Source organism: Dermacentor silvarum, chromosome 11, assembly GCF_013339745.2.
Source record: "Dermacentor silvarum isolate Dsil-2018 chromosome 11, BIME_Dsil_1.4, whole genome shotgun sequence".
Classification (NCBI taxonomy): domain Eukaryota; kingdom Metazoa; phylum Arthropoda; class Arachnida; order Ixodida; family Ixodidae; genus Dermacentor; species Dermacentor silvarum.
The window spans coordinates 95,749,301-95,776,718 of NC_051164.1; the positions used below are offsets into that span (position 1 = coordinate 95,749,301).

At 45.7% G+C, this 27,418-nt stretch overlaps 1 protein-coding gene across 1 annotated transcript; it reads right to left on the minus strand.

Annotated features, from left to right (window-relative positions):
* Positions 1-10,523: 10,523 nt before the first annotated feature.
* Positions 10,524-15,409, minus strand: LOC119433263 (uncharacterized). Its single transcript, XM_037700411.2, has 2 exons — positions 13,888-15,409; positions 10,524-12,230 (listed from the first exon to the last, which is right to left on the minus strand). Exons 1-2 carry the CDS (start codon positions 14,026-14,028, stop codon positions 12,054-12,056), a joined length of 318 nt encoding a protein of 105 aa, XP_037556339.1. The 5' UTR covers positions 14,029-15,409; the 3' UTR covers positions 10,524-12,053.
* Positions 15,410-27,418: the final 12,009 nt, after the last annotated feature.

The window sequence follows — 27,418 nt, forward strand, 5'->3', positions numbered from 1 at the left end:
TTAATCTAACCTATCCTGGGCGAAACGCAAAGGCAATAATCCTCACGGCGTGACATCAGAGCAAAGCTGGCGGCGTTTCAGCCAATCTCGTTCAACCGCAGTTGCTAATGCGTTGTGCCTTCTCGATTTTCCATATACGCCGCCCAGCGAGCTGCTTCACTGGAGAGGGTCCCGAATGCCAAGCTCGCGAAGGATAGCGTCGGAGATTGAGGAAGAGTGAGCCGCTCGGCTCGCAAAACGCTTGGGCTTGTCGGCTTATAAATTATACCTGGCTTAACGATCAGTGTATACCCAAGTATAATAATTACACCTAAACCAAAGGTAAACCATGTGAAACCATGACTTAACTAGGCTAAACTAAGCTTTCCCTTTGCATATACAAGGTTAGCTGAGCTAAGCCGCAGCCATTATTTTGGAACATTGTTTTGGAAAAATTGTAACAAGCATATTTCTGAGAATGTCTGTTCTTGCTATTGTGCCTGGGACCTCTTTGGGTCACGTGTGCAATAAGTGTAGCTCCAGGGCGCGTTACAGGTACCGGAGCACACCACGCCGAGTCCACAGGGGTATGCGCCATCGAGCTTGGACCCTTTGTGCACAATCAATTTTTAAGATTTTTTCTCTTACCATTCATTTCCGATGATGATGTAGAAATTGTATAATATATGACATGACTCACTGTTTGCCACGATCCTACTAACGCCCTTTTCATGTCTTGTTAGGTCCCCCCGACAGTTGCTACTTCGGGACCTCCGAATGTGTACTTATACCCACCTTGTATTTGATTTCGTCCTCAAAAATAAATATTACTTGATTTATTGATCGGCCCACATTTTCGCGTGCTGTTTTTTTTCACTAAGCCACTAAGGTGGTTCAGGACCTTTTTAACTATGTGATGCACCTAACGCACCTTTTCTACATTGCGCCGTTGAAGTCTTCGAAATTGTAGTTTGTTTACCTGAAACCGAAGTAGCAATATTATGACGCTGGAGCCTAGAGTCAGTAATGGAATTCCTAAGCTATTCACAACTTACTGTTTCAGTTATCTTATACATTTTATTGATTTTGGTACGAATGAGAGATAAAGGTGAACAAATACTGTGAATTTTATTTGATTACAGGGTTAAATAGTCTCTAATACCGTTGTCAGTGTTGTTGGATGCTTTGAACTGGAAACTCTGAAAAGTAACTTGCGCCTCACAACTTGATTGTGTAGCCATTAACATCTTGCATAGGCTAAGCAGCCGCGGTAGAAGAATGAAGAGCCACTCGAGCCACTTTGGGGCTTCCTGAAAACTGTTGCGCATGTTGTACTTCTAGAATCCTGATTTCCTTGTGTCGTGGAGGTAAAGCCGTGTGCCTCTACAGACGTTCGTTTGCGAGTCGCCGTTAACACGTTCTGATACTGTTTACTTCCCTGCCAGCGTTATTTCAGACGTGCGTATTCACGATATACTTCCGACTCCCAGCAGTTATCTATGAATGGTATAAACGATCAAATCGATATTTTTCCTGATGATTTCACTTGCGTGTGTTCTTTGACACGGCCAGCTGAACGGCATTGCCTCGTGTAAGAACGTTTATCAGCTTCGAAATAAACTTACTGTTAATTAACGCCGTACCTGTCTCACTTCGTCTTCCTCAGGGAGAGTTCGTAAGACGTGCGATTCCTCATCCCTCATTCAGAATTTCTAATCGGTATCGGGTGATATACAAGTACATCGAGTACCCTAAGAGTGGACGACCCCGTACATTGGAGAGTTAGCCTAGCGAGGGATGTGATTGTGCCCGATGGGTCGGCAGTGTGCAGGCTTGTTCAGCACTTCTGCCATGCGTCATCATACACGTTGCCAAAAGTAACAGGTATCCACCCTCTTAGGATACCCGGGGGATAGCGAGGGGAAATAATGTGCGCAAAGGCACAAAACTTCCCCTTATCCACCACATTCCGGCGGCCGAGTGTACAGCCGGGTCCCTGAAAAACCCGGAGCGACCTGAGTCCCAGTGCGTACAACCGCACCGCCATTAATCCGCGCATTAACGACGCAGACGCCGATACTATAGGATCCAGGTCTCCGCGTCGCGTCCATCTCGGCCCTTCATCAACGACAGTTCGAGCCTGAGCACCTGCATCCCTGTAATTTTTTTTCAGCGATACAGGCACCGCGATTCGAACCACCGTTCTGACGGGTACGAGCTGAACGCTCTACCCACTCGGCTACCGGAACGGCGCGGAAACCGCCGTGTATTTGTCGACCAGTAGCTTGGCCAGCTAGGCCGTCATCGCCGAAAAGATAGCACATGCTGTATTCCCGCGCCGCCAGTTAGCATGACGTCATAGATGGGAGTGGGTAGGCCTGTGCTATCTAGGTGGTCTTGTTTTAGCGCCACCGAATCGTTACACACGTTCGAATTACAGTTTAATCTAGACCTCCGTGGACCAGGTTGGTAGCGTTATGACGTGCTGCGATGTGCGGCGATGAGATATCCTGTTCAGTTGCTCTGTCTAAGGTACAGTTGGATCTCTCACTAATCAATTCCTTTTATGAGCAATCTCTCGCGTATCGATGTGTTGTGTAGTGAAGGAATTTCACCATTGCAGGTGAGGAATTACCCTGGCTTATCTCTAGTAGAGGTTACCAATCGCCCGGCGCCAACTCTATTCGAAATGCGCAAATGCCCGGACCCATCTCTATTTAATAGAGGTAGGTAATCACCCGGGCCCACCTCCAATAGAGATCCAGAAACGCCACGGTCTATATCTATAATAGAGATGCGGAAACACCAGGGCCCATCAATATTTACTAGAGCTGACAGAATCGCCCGGGCCCATCTCTTTATTCGAAGTGACGAATCGCCTTGGCCCATTTCTATTTATTAGCTCAGACTAAATGCCAGGGTTCCTCCCTTTTTAACAGGGATGAGGATTCGTCCGGACCAATCTCTATTTAAAAGAGGTGATGCCCGGCACCAACTGTATTCGAAATGCTCAAACGCCCGGGCCCATCTCTATTTAATAGAGGTAGGGAATCACCCGCGACCATCTTTATTAGAGATGCGGAAACACCCGTGCCAACCTACATTTAATAGAGGTGACGAATCGCCCGGCACCATCTCTGTTCGAAACGAACAAATGCCCTCGCTCATCTCTATTTCACAGAGGAGAGGAATCGCCCGCGCTCATCTCTATTAGAGGTGACGAATCCATCGGCATCAACTCTATTCGAAATGCTCTCACGCCCGGGCGTGGGATCTCTATTTATTAGATCTCTATTTCTTCGAGGTAACGAATCACCGGGGCCCATCTCTAATAGGCCCTGGCGTTTCTGCATCTCCATCTCTATTTAATACAGCGGACGAATAGCCTGGGGCCCATCTCTACTAGAGATGCGCGAACGCCAAGGCCCATGTCTGTTTATTAGAGGTTACGAATCGCTTTGGTCCATATCTATTTATTAGTGCAGACGAAACGTCAGGGCGCCTCTCTATTAAATAGAGGTGAGGAATCACCTCTATTCGCCCGGGACCACCTCTATTAGAGATGCAAAACTCCGGCGACCATCTCTATTTAATACAGGTAAGGACGCCCGGGCTTATCTCTATTAGAGATAACGAATCACCTTGGCCCATCTCCATTAAACAGAGGTGAGGAATGGCCCGGCACCATCTCTATTCAAAAGGAACAAGTGCCCTCGCTCATCTCTATTTAATAGAGGTAAGAAATCACCCGGGCTAATCTCTAATAGAGATGCGGCAACGCCCCTGCCCATCTCTATTTAATAGAGGTGACGAATCGCCCGGGCCGAGTTCTAATACAGAAATGCCCCGGCCCATTTCTTTTTAATAGAGGTGAAGAAACGCCCCGGCCCATCTCTATTAGACATGCAGAAACGTCAAGGCCCATTTGTAGTTATTAGAGGGGAATCGCCCGGGCTCATCAATATTAAACGCCCCGGCCCATCTCTATTTATTGGAGGTGAAGAATCGCCATTAATATTAAAGGTGCGCAAAGGCCCCGGCCCATCTCAATTTATTAGAGGAAACGAATCGCCCTGGCCAATCTCTATTTCATAGAGCTGACGAATCGCCAGGGCCAATCTCTATTTAATAGAGGCAAGGGATCGCCCGGGCCCCTCAAAATTAGAGATGCGGAAGCCAGGGAAACGCCAGAAACGCCCATCAATACTAATTAAAACTGACGAATCGCACGGAAGCATCTCCATTAGAGATGCGCAAACGCCCGGGCCCATCTCCATTTATTAGAGGTGAGGAATTGCCAGGGATCATCTCTATTACAGATGCAAACACTCCAGGGACCATATCTATAACAGGCAAGGAATCGCAGGGGCTTACCTCTATTAGAGATGCGGAAACGCGGGAATAGAGCATGTGCTATTTCGTCGGCCAAGTTACTGCTCGACGAATAAACGGCGATTGCTGTGCCGTTCCGGTAGCCGAGTGGGTAGAGCGTTCAGCTCGTACCCGTAAGGACGGTGGTTCGAATCCCGGTGCCTGTATCGCTGAAAAAAATTACAGTGATGCGGGTGCCGAGGCTCGAACTGTCGTTGATGAAGGGCCGAGATGGACGCGGCGCGGAGACCTGGATCCTAGTATCGACGTCTGCATCGTCAATGGATTAATGGCGGTGCGGTTGTAGGCACTGGGACCCAGGTCGCTCCGGGTTATTCAGGGACCCGGCTGTACGCTCGGCCGTCGGAATGTGGTGGATAAGGGGAAGTTTTGTGCCTTTGTGCACATTATTTCCTCTCGCTATCCCCCGGGTATCCTAAGAGGGTGGATACCTGTTATTTTGGCAACGTGTATATTAACGCATGGGGCAAGGGCAAAGAAGTCCTCAGACTGCCAACCCATCGGGCACGCACGATGACTTCTCTCCCTTGGCTAACACCCCAATGTACGGCTATATCGCCCGGACTGGTATTAAATCCCATATCGATTAGAATTGAATTGCCTGGACCCTTCTCTACAAGACATCAGGAATCGCCCGGCCCACCTCTATTAAATAGAGATGGGCCTTGGAGTTTCCGCATGCGCTCCATTGGAGGTGACGAATCACCCGGGCCCATCTATAAGAGAGATGCAGAAACGCCAGGGCCAATCTCTATTTAATAGAGGCAAGGAATCGCCCTTTCTATAATAGAGATGCGGAAACGCCAGGGCCCATCGATATTTAATAGAGCTGAAGAATAGGCCCTATCTCTATTAAAGATGCGCAAACGCCCGGGCCCGTACCTATTTACTAGAGGTAAGGAATCACCCCGGCCGATCTCTATTAGAGATGCGCAAACGCTCGGGCCACCTCTAATAGAGGTGAGGAATTGCCTGGGCTCATCTGAATTACAGATAACGAATCGCCATGGCCCATCTCTATTATATAGAGGTGACGAATCGCCCGGCACCATCTCTTCGAAATGCGCTAATGCCCTCGGCCATCTGTATTTAATAGAGGTAATAGAGATGAGCCCCGGCAATTCCTTACGAATAGAGATGGGCACGGGCGTTTCTTGATCTGTAATACAGACGAACTTGGGCAATTCCTCACCTCTATTAGAGGTGGCCCGGACGTTTGCGCATCTTTAATAGAGATAGGGCCTATTCGTCAGCTCTATTAAATATCGATGGGCCCTGGCGTTTCCGCATCTCTATTATAGAAAGGGCGATTCCTTGCCTCTATTAAATAGAGATGGGCCCTGGCGTTTCTGCATCTCTCTTAGAGATGGGCCCGGGTGATTCGTCACCTCCAATAGAGCGCATGCGGAAATTCCGGGGCCCATCTCTGTTTTTAGATGTGGACGATTCATGATGTCTTGTAGAGAAGGGTCCAGGCAATTTAATTGTAATCGATATGGGATTTAATACCAGTCCGGGCGATATAGCCGTACATTGGGGTGTTAGCCAAATGAGAGAAGTCATCGTGCGTGCCCGATGGGTCGGCAGTCTGAGGACTTCTTTAGGGCTTGCCCCATGCGTTAATATACACGTTGCCAAAATAACAGGTATCCACCCTCTTAGGATACCCGGGGGATAGCGAGAGGAAATAATGTGCACAAAGGCACAAAACTTCCCCTTATCCACCACATTCCGGCGGCCGAGCGTACAGCCGGGTCCCTGAATAACCCGGAGCGACCTGGGTCCCAGTGCCTACAACCGCACCGCCATTAATCCGTTGACGATGCAGACGTCGATACTAGGATCCAGGTCTCCGCGCCGCGTCCATCTCGGCCCTTCATCAACGACAGTTCGAGCCTCGGCACCCGCATCACTGTAATTTTTCTTCAGCGATACAGGCACCGGGATTCGAACCACCGTCCTTACGGGTACGAGCTGAACGCTCTACCCACTCGGCTACCGGAACGGCACAGCAATCGCCGTTTATTCGTCGAGCAGTAGCTTGGCCGATGAGATAGCACATGCTATATTCCCGCGTTTCCGCATCTCTAATGGAGGTAAGCCCCTGCGATTCCTTGCCTGTTATAAATACATATGGTCCCTGGAGTGTCTGCATCTGTAATAGAGATGAGCCCTGGTAATTGCTCATCTCTAATAAATGGAGATGGGCCCGGGCGTTTGCACATCTCTAATGGAGATAGTTCCGTGCGATTCGTCAGTTTTAATTAGTATTAATGGGCGTTTCTGGCATTTCCCTGGCTTCCGCATCTCTAATTTTGAGGGGCCCGGGCGATCCCTTGCCTCTATTAAACAGAGATTGGCCCTGGCGATTCGTCAGCTCTATGAAATAGAGATTGGCCGGGGCGTTTAATATTGATGAGCCCGGGCGATTCCCCTCTAATAACTACAAATGGGCCTTGACGTTTCTGCATGTCTAATAGAGATGGGCCGGGGCGTTTCTTCACCTCTATTAAATAGAAATGGGCCGGGGCGTTTCTGTATTAGAACTGGGCCCGGGCGATTCGTCACCTCTATTAAATAGAGATGGGCAGGGGCGTTGCCGCATCGCTATTAGAGATTAGCCCGGGTGATTTCTTACCTCTATTAAATAGAGATGAGCGAGGGCATTTGTTCCTTTCGAATAGAGATGGTGCCGGGCCATTCCTCACCTCTGTTTAATGGAGATGGGCCGAGGCGATTCGTTATCTCTAATAGAGATAAGCCCGGGCGTCCTTACCTGTATTAAATAGAGATGAGCTCCGGCAATCTGTTACCTCTATTAAATAGAGATGGGCCTCAGCGTTTGCACATCTGTAATAGAGATGGTCCCGGGCGAATAGAGGTGATTCCTCACCTCTATTTAAAAGAGAGGCGCCCTGACGTTTCGTCTGCACAAATAAATAGATATGGACCAGAGCGATTCGTAACCTCTAATAAACAGACATGGGCCTTGGCGTTCGCGCATCTCTAATAGAGATGGGCCCCAGGCTATTCGTCTGCTGTATTAAATAGAGATAGGCCCTGGCGTTTCTGCATCTCTATTAGAGATTGGCCCCGGTGATTCGTTACCTCGAAGAAATAGAGATCTAATAAATAGAGATCCCACGCCTGGGCGTGAGAGCATTTGGAATAGAGTTGATGCCGATGGATTCGTCACCTCTAATAGAAATGAGCGCGGGCGATTCCTCTCCTCTGTGAAATAGAGATGAGCGACGGCATTTGTTCGTTTCGAACAGAGATGGTGCCGGGCGATTCGTCACCTCTATTAAATATAGGTTGGCACGGGCGTTTCCGCATCTCTAATAAAGATGGTCGCGGGTTATTCCCTACCTCTATTAAATAGAGATGGGCCCGGGCGTTTGCGCATTTCGAATACAGTTGGTGCCGGGCATCACCTCTTTTAAATAGAGATTGGTCCGGACGAATCCTCATCCCTGTTAAAAAGGCAGGAACCCTGGCATTTAGTCTGCTCTAATAAATAGAAATGGGCCAAGGCGATTCGTCACTTCTAATAAAGAGATGGGCCCGGGTGATTCTGTCAGCTCTAGTAAATATTGATGGGCCCTGGTGTTTCCGCATCTCTATTATAGATATAGGCCGTGGCGTTTCTGCATCTCTATTAGAGGTGGGCCCAGGTGATTCCCTACCTCTATTAAATAGAGATGGGTCCGGGCATTTGCGCATTTCGAATAGAGTTGGTGCCGGGCGATTGGTAACCTCTACTAGAGATGAGCCAGGGCAATTCCTCACCTGCAATGGTGCAATTCCTTCACTACACGACAACACATCGATACGCGAGAGATTGCTCATAAAAGGAATTGCTTAGTGAGAGATCCAACTGTACCTTAGACAGAGCAACTGAACAGCATATCTTATCGCCGCACATCGCAGCACGTCATAACGCTACCAACCTGGTCCACGGAGGTCTAGATTAAACTGTAATTCGAACGTGTGTAACGATTCGGTGGCGCTAAAACAAGACCACCTAGATAGCACAGGCCTACCCACTCCGATCTATGACGTCATGCTAACTGGCGGCGCGGGAATACAGCATCTGCTATCTTGTCGGCGATGACGGCCTAGCTGGCCAAGCTACTGGTCGACAAATACACGGCGGTTTCTGTGCCGTTCCGGTAGCCGAGTGGGTAGAGCGTTCAGCTCGTACCCGTCAGAACGGTGGTTCGATTTGCGGTGCCTGTATCGCTGAAAAAAATTACAGGGATGCAGGTGCCCAGGCTCGAACTGTCGTTGATGAAGGGCCGAGATGGACGCGACGCGGGGACCTGGATCCTATAGTATCGGCGTCTGCGTCGTTAATGCGCGGATTAATGGCGGTGCGGTTGTACGCACTGGGACTCAGGTCGCTCCGGGTTTTTCAGGGACCCGGCTGTACACTCGGCCGCCGGAATGTGGTGGATAAGGGGAAGTTTTGTGCCTTTGCGCACATTATTTCCCCTCGCTATCCCCCGGGTATCCTAAGAGGGTGGATACCTGTTACTTTTGGCAACGTGTATGATGACGCATGGCACAAGTGCTGAACAAGCCTGCACACTGCCGACCCATCGGGCACAATCACATCCCTCGCTAGGCTAACTCTCCAATGTACAGGGTCGTCCACTCTTAGGGTACTCGATGGACTTGTATATCACCCGATTAGAAATTCTGTATGAGGGATGAGGAATCGCACGTCTTATGAACTCTCCCTGAGGAAGACGAAGTGAGACGGGTACGGCGTTAATTAACAGTAAGTTTATTTCGAACCTGATAAACGTTCTTACACGAGGTAATGCCGTTCGCTGGCAGTGTAAAAGAACACACGCAAGTGAAATCGTCAGGAAAAATATCGATTTGATCGTTTATACCATTCATAGATAATAACTGCCGGGAGTCGGAAGTATATCGTGAATACGCACGTGTGAAATAACGTTGGCAGGGAAGTAAACAGTATCACAACGTGTTAACGGCGACTCGCAAACGAACGTCTGTAGAGGCACACGGCTTTACCTCCACGACACAAGGAAATCTCGATTCTAGAAGCACAATATGCGCAACAGTTTCCAGGAAGTCCTAAAGTGTGCAACCAAACTACGCAGCAGCACGAACGTACTATCCTCGAGTGGCTCTTCAGTCGTAAACCAGACGCATTTCTGGTTAACATCCCTGCCTTCTCTCATTCCTCCTCCTTAGCGTATGTAAAATGTTAATGGCACGTGTACCTTTCCCGGCAACACAATCAAGTTGTGAGGCGCGTCATAAGCCATCCAGATATATTTAATGACCTCTATCTTTCGTGCGTATTTAAGATACATATTGAAAATTGCACGAGTCAAGTCCAGCTTTAGGCTTCGTTGCCTCTTTATGAAACTGCTGGTTGCTGCCGTTTTCTAATAGCTACTTTGCAGAGTTTCCAGTTCCAAGCATCACACAACACTGACAACAGTATTGGCGACTATTTAACCCTGCAATGCCCAAAGACTGTTCTACATCAAATAAAATCAAATAACGCTGCCGGGAGTCGGAAGTATATCGTCCATACGCGCGTCTGAAATGCAGCATCAGAACGTCTTAGCGACGACTCGCAAAAGAACGTCTGTACAGACAAACCGCTTGACCTCCACGACAAAAGGAAATTTCGATTCCAAAAGTACAATATGCGCAACAGTTTTAAGGAAGCCCCAAAGTGGCTCGAGTGGCTCTTCATTCTTCTACCGCGGCTGCTTAGCCTATGCAAGATGTTAATGGCTACACAATCAAGTTGTGAGGTGCAAGTTACTTTTCAGAGTTTCCAGTTCAAAGCATCCAACAACACTGACAACGGTATTGGTGACTATTTAACCCTGTAATGCCCTGTAATCAAATAAAATTCACAGTATTTGTTCACCTTTATCTCTCATTCGTACCAAAATCAATAAAATGTATAAGATAACTGAAACAGTAAGTTGTGAATAGCTTAGGAATTCAATTATTGACTATGATCCAGCGTCATAATATTGCTACTTCTGTTTCAGGTAAACAAACTACAATTTCGAAGACTACAACGGCGCAATGTATAAAAGGTGCGAAAATGTGGGCCGATCAATAAATCAAATAATATTTATTTTTGACGACAAAATCAAATACAAGGTGGGCATAAGTACACATTCGGAGGTCCCGAAGTAGCAACTGTCGGGGGGACCTAACAAGACATGAAAAGGGCGTTATTAGGATCGTGGCAAACAATGAGTCATGTCATATATTATACAATTTCTACATCATCATCGGAAATGAATGGTAAGAGAAAAAATCTTAAAAATTGATTGTGCAGAAAGGGTCCAAGCTCGATGGCGCATACCCCTGTGGACTCGGCGTGGTGTGTAACGCGCCCTTGAACTACTCTTGTGACTCATGGGACCCAAAGAGGTCCCATGCACAAGAACCTACATTTTTAGAAATATGCTTGTTACAATTTTTCCAAAAAAAAATGGCTGCGGCTTAGCTTAGCTAATCCTCGATATCCAAAGCGACAGCTTGGTTTAGCCTGGTTAAGTCTTGGTGTCACTTCGGTAAGCTTTCATTTAGCTATAATTATTATACTTAGGTTTACACTCATCGTTAAGCCAGGCATAATTTACAAGCCCACAAGTCCAAGTGTTTTGCGAGCCGAGCGGCTCGCTCTTCCTCCGTCTCCGACGCTAGCTTCGCGCGCTTGGCATTCCGGACCCTCTCCAGTGAAGCAGCTCGCTGGGCGGCGTATATTGAAAATCGAGAAGGCACAGCGCATTAGCAACTGCGGTTGAACGAGATTGGCTGAAACGCCGCCAGCTTTGCTCTGATGTCACGCCGTGAGGATTATTGCCTTTGCGTTTCGCCCAGGATAGGTTAGATTAAGGTTAGGTTAGCTTAGGTTAGTATAGGTTAGTATATGTTAGCGTAAAAGGCTTTAGGTGGCGCGGCGTACTCTCACAGCGGTTGAAAAGGGCGTCGAGCGTCGCCGTTTCCACCAATCTGGTTCTACCGCTGTTGCTAAGGTGCTGTGCGTTCTAGATTTTCAATATATGCCGCCGGGCGATATTCGCGGGGAGGTGAGACGCCCCTTGACGACGACGGCTCAAAGCCTCCCGCTCCCGCGCAACGCTCAGAGAAGACGGCCCGACCTCGCTCTCATCCATCCCGAGCGCGGCGTTTCCTTTAGCCAGGCACGCCGCGAGTCACGTGGTCTGGCGGCGACCCCGCTCCAGAGAGCGCATGCGCCAAGCCATGCCGGCGGAGCTGGACGCGGCGAGTCACGTGATGCGTAGCCAAGGCTACGGCGCAGCTGCAGTCAAATAAAGGTCAAATTGCTGGCGACGGCGAAACTCGGCTTGACTAGGTTAGTAAATCTTTCTCTTTTAAGAAGGGTTAATAAATGACCCAAGACACTTGAGTTTTACTGTTTGTTTTTGAGCAGGCATGAAGGTGCGTGCTGTTTGTTGCATATTGTTTGAAGCTTTTGGACTGGCATAAATGCGTGTGTCAGTGTAGTTTGTGACTGCCTAGAGAAGTTTATTCACTTGGCGGTGATGTGCACTGCGTAGACGTTGCGAGAACGCGATAGGCTGCGATGGTCTCACTGACTGCGAGCTTTTTCAAGAGCCGCAGGTACTTCCTGCTGCAGAAGCGGCGCATCACGTGGTCGTTCCTGGGTTCGAAGATCCAATTTCTTGAACGACAATCGCCGCCACGGACACCCTCTGGAATTTGGACAGGTTGGCGTCTCTTTCTTCGCATAGCAGGCCGCGTTCAGGGCTGCGGGCCGGTTCTCGAACGGGCAGGTCACAGCCACCATGACCCACTCCTCGCCCCTGCAAATTACAAGATCGGGACGGAGGTTAGTCGTACCCACTGGCTGATTCTCGTGACAGTGAACTTGGTGGAGGCCGCGGCTTTCACTCGGTTAACGATCGGGTTGTGACAGTCTCTGTATGCTTGTCTGTGAGCCATGTAGTGACACAGGACGTGCGGCAGTGTCTCGGGTGGACATTCGCACACATGTTCACACTTTAAACACTGTAGAAAATGGACTGCTTACAACTATCAATCAGATTTCCAATGCATTTCACCGCAGGTATTTCTTAAAGGTAGTGCTAACCACAGGAATTCTTGCTGAACTAATGTTACTTCACTACATACATTAATTCAATTCGACATTAAGGACATCTTCTCTAAAATGATTTGGCTTTCGTTCTGGCTTTTGAACTAATCTAGCACTTATAGGCTATTCCTGATTACGTTAAAAAAGCAATTGATGAAGGTAAATTTGCTGCCTCCATATTCGTTGACCTTCCTAAGGCCTTCGACTCTATTGATCACAGAATTATTTGCGCTAAGCTCGAAGGTATTATAATAACAGGTCCGCCACTACTTCTAATCCGCAGTTAATTACAAGATAGAAAACAAGTCGTTAATATTTCTGGGTACTACTCTAAAAAAGCTATTAGAAACATAGGTTTTCCGCAGGGGTCCATATTAGGTCACTTAGTTTTGCCTAATATATATTATTGATCTGCCTAGTTGCCTCCCCTCATCGAAGTGCATTCTTTACGCTGATGACACCAATATATCTAATTCTAACAGTTGTGTAACAACACTAACAAATAAACTAAACACAGATCTTGTGTCAATCTCCGCGTGGTGTGAACACAAAAAACTGCAGATTTACGATAATAAGACCAATTTTGTCGTCTTTACCTCGCATTGGAAAGCGCCTGAACACCATCAATCCATTTCCATCAACAATCACCTAATCCCTTCACTTTGCTAACGTAAAGAAGTGGCATATGGAATACGTGTTCTACTTAAAGCACGACCATATTTCTCATTTCCTACTCTAATGTCGCTGTATTATGATTTGTTCATTCTCATATCAACTATAACATAGAATAACGGGGAAACACTTCTAACAGTCACCTAACATCACACAAAATCATTCAAAATGGAGCTATTCGTCTAAGAACTTTTTCATCTCATAGCATTAGAGCGAATGAGTTATTAGCTCATATTATCAATGCCACTAATCTTGTTAAATGTAACCTCGCTTTTTTATTTTTAGGGCAATACACAAAAATATTCCAGGGCCCCTTTAAGCTTCGGCTTTAAGAGTGTAACGCGATATCATTCAAAGATCTCTTGGCTGCTTATCAGGCTTTTTTCTCGTATATTCAAATTACAGTCCGACGCCATCACGCCTGTAGGTTGTGGTTAAGTCGTACTTTACGATTTGTCTGATGGATTTTACTTTGAGATATTACATTTTTGTTCACTAACGCCTTGCGACACGCGGAGTCCTCTGTGGTCGGGGTGCTTGGGTATGATGTGGTTCGGCATGATTTTTCCGCCAGACGCCAGTGCTTAACGCCGACGCTGAAGCCGACACCGACGCAGGAGTTTCTGTGGCACGAGGCCCTCAACGCTGTCGCGTTAATATTATCATGCCAGAAATCCCGTCTTCAACGCGCTCACCTTGCTGGTCTGGCTAGCACAGTCGGCCACCGTGATGTCTCCCCCGCTGGTCCTGGTGACGATGCACGAAAGGCCAGCATCGTCACTACTTGACAGATTGGTGCCCGACACGATAAGGTCGGTCTCGCGCCGTTCGTTCATGGTACCGTTGAAAAAGGAAAGACATTGCAAGTGCACATGAGAAGCACGCTGAAGGACATGGGGACGAGAACATTTGGAGTTCTATTCTGGACACCGTCAAAGGCTGCCATGAGCTATCGTAAATTATCGTTTATCAACAGTGTTGAGCCATTCAAGAAGTATAACTCATATGTCATCCGGCGCCGTTTTGTTCGGGAGAGGAAAGCATCCACACTTCTATGGGCGCTTCCCTCTAATATTATGGCGGCAGGTGCCATCTAGTAAATGAAACGACAGGACGACCAGCCTCGCTTGTGCCCGCCATTGGTAGTATGCCTTTATTTTTCTGTTTTCGTCGTTTAGCATAAGTAAGCGCGTAATCTGGGGCGATCAATTGCAATAATTTCTCTTTCTCGAGATTTCGCGAGACTCGGCACCCGACTCAATGAAAAATACGGCCCACAGCGCTCTTCACACTACGCGAAGAGCGAGCTTGACGGAGCGCCAGAAATGCTCTCGGTCGTATACATATAGTTGCATATTGCATACATATACGTTGCATATGGTGTTGTCCAAAACAATGGAGCCAATGCATGATTGGCTTACAAATAACAAACAGGGCATATGAAAAGTAATAACGCACGAAATCTCAATAGATGGTCCGGAGTAGAGTTTCGTTTCCCACATCGTCACCCTGTTGTACAACCAGCAATGTGCCAGTTGGCCCAAATTATCACTTCGGAATGAGTGATGCATGTCACCTGAAAGCAAAATTAAACTGATCCCAAGAATACGTTGGAATTTATATCAAGCAAGGCGTGTAATCAAATCCTGTGTAACTAACGGCGATGCGTACAATTATGTTTACTTCCATCCTGCGCATCGTGTAATCCCATAACATGCTTGCCTATCCGCCAGAAAGGTTACATTTATGATCTTTTGTCATTACTTTTTTTCATGTTTGTAGAATATACCATTTACAAGCTATGCAAAATTCAAACACCAAATCGGGCAGACGCACTGCCAGACATTCACGCAGCGATATGTCACAATGACAAACGCGACTCATGATACTTGTCGACAAAACAATGAAAATAAGAGGTGCATGCACAAAGAAGTATGTGGCAAGTTTAGACACATTTAAGACTTGTTACGTCACAGTGGCAGATACCCATTCTCAAGGATTGGCCAAGAATTGGCTCACACCCAGTGGTACGTACGAAATGGCAATTTTTATGCAAATCAATTAATTGTAAGGCGCCAATTCATTAGGACCCGTCTGTGTACTTTAGAGATACTTATGTGTAGAGTTACATGTAAGGTATTATGCAGATTTTTTGTCTATTTTTGTTGTTTTTTGTTTTGTTTTGTTTACGCGATAGATGTACGCACTGGCACTTCTTTGCCGGTCCGCATAGATGGGTCATAATCGCCCGTTTGCTGGTACTCGCACTCGAAACACAAACGTAAGCTTAGACACGGTTGCAACGTCTGTCCTACAGTGGTCAAAAATAAACTGATATATATATATATATATATATATATATATATAGGGATATAGGTTGTCCTATGTTGTCCTTGGTGTCATTGCTTGTTGGCTTCTTATGATATGAATAATAATAATCGAGCCCCTCGGTTCCCTTCTCTTTCATTACATAACGAGGGCTCGAATCCGGCAACATTGATGCCTTCAGGTAGCATATGTGGGTTTATTGACCAGTTTCCATCACCCAAAAAGATCACGTGCTCGTGACGCCTGCTGCGGAAAGGATGTTCCACATACGCCGCCATGGTTGGAGTGTGGTGGCGCTGGCTAACCCGCCCCAGGGTTAGTTCTAGTTGCAAAACTTAAATACCTCAGAAAGTGGATGGGAAAACGGCTTCGCGGTAGCTCAATGGTAAGAGCATCGCACGCCTAATACGAAGACGTGGGATCATTCCCCACCTGCGGACAGTTGCTTTTTCATCCATTTTCATTAATTTATAATTTCTTTAATTCATTTAGTAAGTACAAGTAATTTCCCCTATGTTGTCCTTGGTGTCATTGTTTGTTGGCTTCTTATGATATGATATATAAACATCAACTTAGTTTTATGATCACTGTAGGACAAACGTTTCAACCTGCCATATCCAATTACCTCTGCCGTGCGCTTCCCTTTCCTCGGCACCCATTCTGTAACTATAAAGGTCCACCGCTTATCTACCCTAACGATTACGTTGCCTGCTCCTTGTTAACCTCCACGTTGGCACCGGTCGAATGCAATGATAGTACACTTTTCAACGATTGTCGGGATTTGGTAACGCCTGTCTTATGCACTTCAGCCCATGTTTATTCTCCGCAAATTTCGTTGTCATGATCAGGTCTCCTGTGAGTAATTGAATTCCTGCACATACTCTAAATGCTGACAGGCGATCATGAATTCTTGCTTTCTTGCCAGGCTATTGAACATTACCTTTGTCTTCTGCATAATAATCTTCGAACCCACTCTTACACTTTCTTGGTTTCAACCACAAGATCGCAAGATGCCGGCGATATGAGGGCTTTGTCATGATGACTGTGACGTTGGAGGCAAGACTACTTAAGTGCTGTGGCAGGAAAAAAATTGGAGAAAACATCGACGATGATTTCCAATGTAAGCCAATAGCACAAACGACCAAACGAACGACCGGCAAACTAAAAAACGAGCGAAGGAACGCACCAACGATTGACTGAACCAATGATTGAATGAGCCAACTAACGAACAAACTAACGAACGAGCGAATGAATGGGCGAACAAACGACAGTAAGAATTAACCAACGAAATAACTAACGTACTAACGAACGAAGGTTTCCTTGCTGAATCGGACCACCTACCAAGCATGAAAACGGGCGAAAGAGGAAAGAAAGCTATTCTCCAGAAGTTTTCAACCACAAACATCAAAGTACGCTCATACTTTTTCAGCCACCGTTTATTAAGCATCATCGTCAATCAGTACGTACGCGCTGCACACTTTTATAGTCAATTTTTCCTGCCACAGCAGTTGAGCAGTCACGCCATGCTGATGACGCAAACAGTCATCATCACGTCCCCATGTCAACGTCGTTGTCTCGTAATCTTGTTGTCCTTCAGGATATTGTTGTCGTTTAAGATCATTATGATCATCATCGTCGTCGTCGTCAATATATAATAAAATAACAGGGCTCCAAAATTACCTCTTAAGGTTTGAAGGGATAATAGAAGTGAAAACAGGGTCCCCGAATGATACAAACCGAAGCATAAAAAGAGAAGGTGCGTATTGCACAAAAACCAAGCTTTCTAGGTTCGGCCACAAAAAAAAAAAAAAAAGGCATGGATAGAAATAGGGCCGTTATACGATACACTGGTCTCACTAATAATGCAGCATGGGCAAGGCACACGCGAATCTTTGTGTTAAAAAGGTGCGTTGACCTACACTGAAGAAGTTCTTTTCCAAAACGATACAATCGCTCTCGAGAAACCAAGGGACATAAGCAGGTAACCGCCGCAGCAGAGGGTACAGTTGTGACCGTACACGCTAAGCTACCGAACCGCACTTTCTCAACATTACAACTACCTTGAATATGTCCCGAATACATTCGGCTAGAAATGTGTCCAACATATCTGTACACAAACACACTTGTCATCAGTTTCTCTCTTCTATCGACAAGCATCACACGTCGCATTTCGTCTTCGTGAACATCACTACGGAAAAAAATTAAATTATGGGGTTTTACGTGCCAAAACCACGATCTGATTATGAGGCACGCCGTAGTGGGGGAATCCGGAAATTTGGACCACCTGGGGTCTTTAACGTGCACCTAAATCTAAGTACACGATTTTTTTTTCGCATTTCGCCCCCACCGAAATGCGGCCGCCATGGCCGGGATTCGATCCCGCAACCTCGTGCTCAGCTAGCAGCCCAACACCATAGCCACTGAGCAACCATGGCGGCTAACATCGCTACGAAGACGTCTCACAATGGGCATCGGCCTGACTTGGTGTTTGCATTTCAGAATAGCTTCTGAACGGTGTAAGCACAAATCTAAATATCATGCGTGGCGAAGGCTGAGCATAAAGGGTGCATGAATTTACTCGTTGCATAGAATGAAATCAAACAATTGTGCGCGCTGCCATTGGTTGCATAGCATTTACTTAAAAGGTTTCGCTTCAAATAAATTAATACAAGTGCGTCGGATCAGCATTACTCTCCATTGATGCTGCCACGACAGAAGCTATCAAAACGAAGCTGAAACCTCAGCACATGTAAACCTGCCTGCAGTATTTCTTGAATACTCTATCAGGAAGTCTAACTACACGACATCAATTTCAAGAACCTGCTGCACTGCACAGGCTGCTGCAGTACATTTGTCTAACCGCAGATACGCGTACTTCTCAAGCCCGAATGAGAACGCGGTTACAGCAGAAAGCAGCGGACGGTACTCCGCGTGGCTGCTACACCAAAAGTTGATTGAGCGTAATTCAAAATAGTCGCAAGTATTGTGCTCACCTCTTCTGCTAGGAACCGGAACTTGGCCCGGTTGTCCATCTCCGCCTTGTTTGAACCAAAAGCCACAGGGATGGCCTTCATAAACGAGCAGCAAGCAATGATGCAGCCACTTCGTGGTGTCTCCAGAAAGGCGGCCTGAGTTGCGTTCGGACGTTATAGGCTAAAACTATTCACGAAAGCAGGTGAACACTCTTTCCCGCCACCACATGCACTGTCAATGGCAAAATGACAGCCAAATAGGAAGTAATCCGCGATATAGATTTAGGCTACACCACCCGTTATTGCAGCGAAGGCAATTTTTTAATACAAAGAAATGGCTCAATTCACAGCGCGACGAAAAGGAAGTTAACACAGACGCTGATTATGTATATTTCAGCCAAAAACACTGCCAAATTATATTTTTGATGAAGAAATGGGTAGAGAATTAAACATTTTGCCACCTGTGATTCTTAACGCATGCTCGATCTTCTGATCAGCAGCCGAGGAGGCCACAAGAACAGCTGGCCACCACGTCAGCAAAGCCGGCATCAGACACCAGGCTGCAAGAAAAGCTGGCAAGCTCATCTGCAGGGCGGGCTGCCAGGTTCCATCCTGCTAGAAGGCCTGGCCACCAGTTCCGCAATGCAAGCAGGTAGACACCGGGCCACTAGAACAGTTGCCCAAGTTTGCGTCAATGATAATGACTCGAGGGCAGTGCGTACCCAATGGCACATAAAAGAGAAAACGTTTGGCCTTTACTTGCCAAAAAACGATAGGATTACGAGACACCCCGTGGTGGAGGACTCCGGAATAATTTTGACCACCAGGGGTTCTTTGACGTGCACCCGATGCACGCTACACGGGCGTTCTTGCATTTCGCCCCCATCGAAATGCGGCCAGAGCAGCCGGGATTTGATGCCACGTCTTCGAGCTCAGTGGCGAAACACCACACAGACGACGCCACCGCGGTGGGTAATGGCACTTCACCAGAGACCAACATTGGTGTAAAAGAGGTTCACTCCTGAGCGGCACATATATACAGTGACCCAGAATGGCGTAAAAGAAGTCAACGGATGAGCGGTACATACCATCCCATAAACAGTGACCCAAGTTGGTCCGAAGGTTCGTCGCGAACACTCTTCCCTCAGCTCAGCAACCCGAAGTTTTATCCCCATCAGACCACGGTCTACACCTTCACGTAACTTGGTGTGGAACAGGTTAGCTACGGAAAACAAACAAACCAATAGACAGGCAAACTGAGTGAACTCAGAAGGAATACTAAGTACAATAATTAGAAGGTAAAACAACGAGTGTCCTCGGCCATCGAGTGATCTGTGTTCGTGGTTGCGCGTGCGCGCGTGACAATGTGTTGTTCATTTAGTTAGCAAGCGAATGTGTACAACAGTCTATGCGGCTAATAAAACTACTAACTTTACTTCGTACAATTTAGTGTGCGTTAAATCGTTTTATACACAATTACCTTGGCAGAGAGAAAGACAATGGGAAGATTACGACGCAACAGGTCGTCTTCGGTGCACTCACCTTGCTGGCCTGACTCGTACAGTAAGCTACCGTGCTGTCTCCCATGCTCGACCCGGAAATGACGCACGAAATGTCAGCATCGCTTTTGCCCGACAGATGCGTGCCCGACAGGAACATGTCGATCTCGTGCCGTTCGTTGTCAGCACCGACGAGAGGCAAAATAGAAAAGACATCACACAGGTATGTGAGAAGCACGGTGACAGAGGTGAGGACACGAAACCTTGACTTTCTATTCAATAGACCGTCAGATAGCAAGCTTAGCAACAGAACAGAAAAGCTTTCGACCGTATACTCGCACAGATCCGGTGTGATCACCTCCGAAACTGATCGCCCCAGATGTTGCTCCAGAACCCCTGGCCGTCCGCGCCTCGATGATAGTTATTCACCTACACAGCGCCATATACGGGAACGCAAGCTCGAACGGAGAGGTACGGGGCGTGGTGTTTTATGGCAAGCCATTAATACGCTGATTGGCACTAAATGAACACTAAAATAAAGAAAAACAGGCAAATGCAAGTGAAACACGAACATATTATCAACTCCTTGCAAACGAGTGAAAAATAAAAACAGAGCGATGACGCACAAATTTAGATTGTGCAGTATGACCTAGGCCATCCACTCCGTGATACCACAATTCCTCACGTGAGACAAAAACCGATGTCATGCGATGCTAACACAAAACCACCATATGCGTCTTACCTCGACTACCTTTCTCGCTGCAGTTCATTCTTATGAATATGTAAGATTTTAGTTTCCTTAAGTTTTCGGCGACAACCGTATGTCTGGAAGTGGGATGCCACCTGCCTGTTCTGCTGACATTTGACTCAAGTTCATTCAACCTTTCCGTAAGACAGCGTGCATTTTTTGCTAAGTTATATCTGCCGACCGATTATCGAACGCCATATATCTCACCTTCCACCCGTGCCACCTGAGTGTAGTGCGCTGTAATGTGCTTTGCTAGGAGGATCAATTCTTTGTTATAACATTCCATCTTTTTGGTGGCAACATTCTCAGGTGCATAAATTATCTTTTTCTCAATTATGGGAATTGGGAGACGCACTGAAATGCGCTTGGAGGGCCCATATAATTGCTATCGCAATAAAACAGGTGAACGCATGCGCTGCGCACAACCATAGCGGCAACAAATGAGTCATTCTGGAAAAGGCAAAGATAAATACTATGTGTTATCTGAGCGAAAAGCAAAACGCAGGAACGAAGCGCAAGATAGTAGGTTGTGGAGAAGGGCCTAGGTCACGATTCCGCAATTCCTGACGGGAGACGACAACCTAAGCCATGCGATGCTAACACATGACAAACCGAAGCACCATAGTCTTTTACCTCAAATACCTATCTCACCTTATTTCATTATTGTGAATATGCAACATGTAAGTTTATTCAACTTTTCGCGGTGGCTGTTAGGCTGGAAGCTAGACGCCAACTGCATATTCTTCTGGAATTTGGCTTATGCTGATTCAACCTTTGCTTAACGCCGCGTGCAGAGTGGCCTGCGTGATGCCTGGACCCCAATGCCAGAGTTCACATTACGGTCTAGTCACGTAAGCACTACGGGGCTTCCGATGCGCTTTGCTAGAAGGTTCAAGCTCTTCGTTATAACCCCACCAGATTATTGGTACATGCAATTATAACGTGCACATCATTGCGATCGCTATCTTTTTTTTCCGGATTATGGGAATTCTTAATTACCATAAAGTGTAACCTTTATTGTAAGCCTGAGCCGACATAGTGTACGAGTAAGGTTGACGAAAAATATGCAGAACATTTAGGTAATGTTTCATAGTCTAGCTATGGTTCCTGATCATGGCAAGCAAAATTAGAGGAAACTGAAATCGGTTCGATTCGATACGATACGCATTACGAAATCGTGGCTCACAGCTTACCGCTATCCTTGAAAAGTGTACCGTCATTGTATTCTACGGGTACCACCATATGGAGCAGACACTTGGGCATTAACAAATACCCTTGAGAAGAAAAATGTAAAGAGTAACGTTCAGAGACATGAGGACAGCGATGTGGATTAGAGAGCAAACAGGAGTAGAGCAAACAGGGCATTACAAGGAAAGGATGGAGCTGAGCGAGCCATGTTATTCATAGGGCAGATAACGGGAGGTGCTTTAGAGTTACGGAATGAGTGCCAAGGGAAGCGAAGCGCAGTCGAGGACGGCAAAGAATTAGTCTTAGAATAAAATGACAAAATTCGCAGGAATAAGATTTAATCTGCTGGCGCAAGTCACTAGTTGTGCAAATCGCCGGGAGATGACAAAAGTAGGCTGATGGTGATGACTGCTATATATTTTTTCCCTTGTGGCTGGCTATGAGATGGAATGGGCTACTAGATGCACTGACATGGTCAATTTGGGCAACAACTTACAAAAGCGAGAAATACTAAATAAGAAAGGTGATATGTACCAGTTGGTTTTGTCGTGCTTAAACATGGAATTAGTTGCGCTACTGCATAAGGATTTATGGTATCTCGCAACGGATGACATAGGATTATATTTATCCTATTCTTCAATTATATTTGTCAAAAGAAGGCGCTTTTTTGGCGTGCTTCATGGCTAGCGAATTTATAAACATGTGCTTGCTCTTCGGTCTCTCGCAGCTGGTTAATAAACCTACGCGAATAACTCAACACTCGTCAAATATCCTAGACCTCGTCTTGACGTCACACCCGGATCAGATGCCTCCCCTTACGTACGTCAGTGGTCTTAGCGATCACACCGTCATCCATGCCACGTTTCGTAGCAACCTACTCAAAAGTATAATATCAAGGAAAGTACTAACGCTATATGATAAAGCCGATTATTTCAGTATTAATCGTGAAGTTTCTCTCTTTCACGAGGAACTTGGCCTTGCGTATCAACATTGGTCGACCGAGAGTAACTGGGCGCTCTTCAAAGCAGAAATGCTGCGTTTAATGGGTCTTTACATTCCGACTATCACGATTAAAGAGTGCGTTCCCCCTGGTTCAACACTACTTTAAAACGCTTGAACAATAAGAAAAAAAAACGATTATTTCGCGTAGCCAAATCTTCAGGTTCTCTTTCGGCCTAGGAAAAATACAACGAAGCCACTATAGAATACAACTCATTAAAAGCACGTACAAAACGTGATTTCTTTTCTACTACCGTTCCAAACATGCTGCACTCTAACCCGCGGCGTTTTGGAAAACGCTAAAACCTGATAATAATAGTTCTATTTCCCTGTGTGATAACTCTGGCTCACCCATTTCTGACTCGGATTTTCCTGATGCCTTGAACCTTGCATTTTGTTCCATGTTCACGAAAGAATCTACCAATGAAATGCAAAGTTTTCCATTTTTCGATTTTTCACCAATGGACGGTATTGATTTTAGGCCAGAAGGCAGCGTTAAGGTTATAGATTCCCCTGAAGTGCTGAGCATCCTGTGGTATAGATGGAATCAATGCCAAAGTGTTAAAAAATACGAAGTATGTGTTTAGTTCGATCCTGTGTATCATTTTTTAGCAATCACTTGACACAGGTACAGTTCCAAAATCATGGAACACGTCATCTACTCTCATGATGCTAACTTCCTAACTTCGTCGAAATTCTTTCACCCAAATCAACATGGCTTCCGGAGATCGAGATCACTCATGCGAAACACAGTTAGCCTTATTTATTCATGATATTCATTTAAACCTCGACCGTAACATTCCAACTGATGGCCTGTTCCTAGATTTCGAAAAGGCTTTCGATAAGGTTCCACACTCTCGTCTCTTGCTAAAGTTATCACGCCTGAACCTTCATCCATTTGTTTTTAACTGGATCCAGCGTTTCTCAACTAACCGAAAACAGTTTGTATATGCTAACAACCTTACATCTGCTCTTTCCTCCGTTCTGTCTGGTGTACCTCAGGGCACTGTTCTTGGGCCGCTCCTATTTTTATTCTACATTAATGACTTGCCATTTACTGTATCTTCCGTAATACGTTTTTTTTTGCTGATGATTGAGTAGTGTACCGCCCTATAAATAACCTCACTGACGTAACTTCCCTTCAAGAGGATCTCTTTAATATTCAAGAATGGTGTGCTACTTGGCTCATGTCCATGAACACAAGTAAGACTGTACACATTTCATTCCACCGCCGACCTAACTACATCCCACCTGCCTACAAAATTAATAACAGTACTATATCTACCACTGACTCCTTCAAGTACTTCGGCATTCACCTCTCCAAAGATTTGTCCTGGACAAATCATGTAACCCACATAATCAATTCAGCTAACAAAACTCTTGGTTATCTTCGCCGCAATCTCTTCATGGCACCGCCACCAGTAAAATCAGTTGCCTATAAAACGCTCGTGCGACCAAAACTTGAATATGCATGTGCCATCTTTGACCCTTACCAAACTAATCTGACTAAAGCTCTCGAATGTGTTCAGAACCGTGCTGCTAGATTTATTCTTTCAGATTACTCGTATCACACTAGCGTTTCATCGCTAAAATCAAAACTAGACTTGTTGCCTCTTGTCTCTCGTCGTCGCATCTCTCGCCTATGCCTCTATCACAGGTTTTTTTTTTTATTCCATGCCTCGTGACAGCGAGCTGATCCAGCTGGCTCATCGTGTTCGTCGAACAGGCCATCCGAACTCGGTAATCCCGCCACGAGCCCGCACCACTACGATCCTGCAATCATTCTTCGTGCGAACTGCCCGAGACTGGAATGGCCTTCCTAGACAAACTGCACTCATCCGCGATACAGCGCGCTTTAGATCTGCCATCGAGTGTTGCGACTCATTTTTGTAATGTTATCACCATTTCCGCCTTCTCCGTGTCCCACCCCTCATGTAATGTCCTGTTGGGACCTTTGAGGAATAAATAAATAAATAAATAAATAAATAAATAAATAAATAAATAAATAAATAAATAAATAAATAAATAAATAAATAAATAAATAAATAAATAAATAAATAAATAAATAAATATTCGTCCATTGTTGCACATTTTTTCATCAGTATTTTATTACCAACGAGTCCAAGTACTAATGTTTTCACGAAGAGCTTTAAAGTAATGGGACCTTAATAAAATGTCGAATGATAGCAGAGCCCAGTATTGCATGACATCAATGTTTTTGTTGTAGACCCTGTAAAGTTCTGAAATTAAAAAAGAACTCACTATTCCAAAAGGAGAAATGTTCATTTACACTCCTGCTTTATTCACCTGATACACTTCTACGTGTTAGGCTGTGTCATTGTCGTGGCTGTTGTCGCTCGGCTAAGCCCATTGTAAGAACAAGGAGTCAAGAATTAAAGTAGAATAACGTGGTTCCTGGAGTAGCAAGGTGAATAGCAGGAAATAAATGCTGGCGCTGCATATAAGCAGATTTTTTTATCTAAAACAATGCAGCATACGCAAAATTGATTTATAAATAACCAACAGGGTGTAAGAAAAGTAGTCAAGTAAAAATTATCAATATAAGGCCCGGAGCAGAATTTTGTTTCCTGTAGTGTCGCACTGTTGTGCAGCAAGTAATGTACCAGTTGGTCCAATTTATCAGTTCGTGTAATGAAAGCCTATGCAACTAACGACGATGCATGTAATTCTGCTTGCTTATACGTGTGCATCGTGTAATCCCACACAATATCTGTCTATCCATCGCAGATGTTACACCTTGGAATTGCTTAATGTTTGTAGATTCTACAGTTCACAAGCTATGCAAATTCGAAAACTAAATCGGGCAGACGCACAGTGTCATACATTTACGTAGCGATGTCACAAGTACAATGATGACTTATAGTGCTTGTCGAGAAAAGAATGACAATGATATACATTAAGGATTATGTACTTCTTATGTCACAGTGGCATATGCCCATACTGAAGGATTGGCCAAGAATTCGCTCACACGCAGCGGTACATACCGAATGCTTAATTCAAATCCAATCGATTGATTACATTCTGGTAATTTATTATTCATGTCTGAGATGATCAGAGATACTTACGTGCAGTTACACGTTAAGTTTTGTGCAGAATTTTAGTTCTCGTTTTCACTCAAGAGATGTACGCATTCATACTACATTGACGGTCAAAATAGAGGGTTTATACAAGCCCGTTCGCTGGTACTTGCACTCGAAACACAAACGTAGGCTTACACACCGAATGCACATAAACACACACACAAGGGTGTCCCAGCTATCATGAACCAATATTTAAAACATGCAAATGCCACGTAGCTGGACGTAACAAAGGCAATGTTACTTGCCGTGATACTCAGATTATTTCTTGGATTCCGCCTTATACATAATTAGTCTTATTATTTATTCAACTTATCAACTATTATATAAATAAAAAATGTCAATGAGAAAATTGTAGAGCAGCATGAAACTCCCTACATAGCTTCCTGTTGCTCAATACGGGCCACATAAAAGTGTATTGGCGAGCGTGAAAGAAGCCCGCGAATACACGCAAGGTGCCTCGAGCAGCCAGTCGCGCGGCAATTTTGCGTGTATTCGCGGGCTTTTTTCACGCTCCGCAAAGCACTTTTGTGTAGCACGTATTGAGCAGCAGGAACCTATATAGGGAGTTGCTTTTTACTAATTTCATCGTCCCACCTAATTTGCTGCTATCCTCGACTGCGCTTTGCTTCCCTTAGCACTCATTCCGGAACTGTAATGCTCCACCGCTTATCTACCCTACCGATTACATGGCCTGCCCAGCTCCATTTCTCGCTGTTAATGTGAATTATAATATCGACAATCCGCGTTTGCTCTTTTATCCACACCGTTCTCTTCATTTCTCTTAACGTTACGCCTAACATTTCTTCCCGTCGCGCTTTCCGTGGTCCCTAGCTTGTTGTCGAGCGTGTTTGTTAACCTCCAAACTTGTGCCCATATGTTAGCATCGGAAGAATGCAATGATTGAGTACTTTTCAACGACAGTGGCAAGCTCCCGTCAGGATTTCGTAATGCTTGCCGTATGCACTCCAACCCAATTTTATTCTTCTGTAAATTTCCTCCTCGTGATCAGGTCTCCTGTGAGTGCTTGACCTAGATAAGCATACTTCTGCACAGACTCTAGAGGCTGACGGACGATCATGAATTCTTGCTCTCTTGCCAGGATATTTACCATTACCTTTGCGGTCTGCATAATATTCGTCAAACGCCACTCTTACACTTTCTTCGTTTCAACCACAAATCCCGAGACGCCAACGATATGACGACTAAGTGATGATGACTATGACGTCGGCGAGATCACTACTTAAGTGCTGCGGCCGGAAAAATATTGTGGAGAAATCATCGACGATGATTGTTAATGTAAGCCAATAGCATAAACCGAACGAACGGCCAAACTAAACAACAAACAAAGGAACGCACCAACCATTCACTGAACGAACGACCGAATGAGCGAA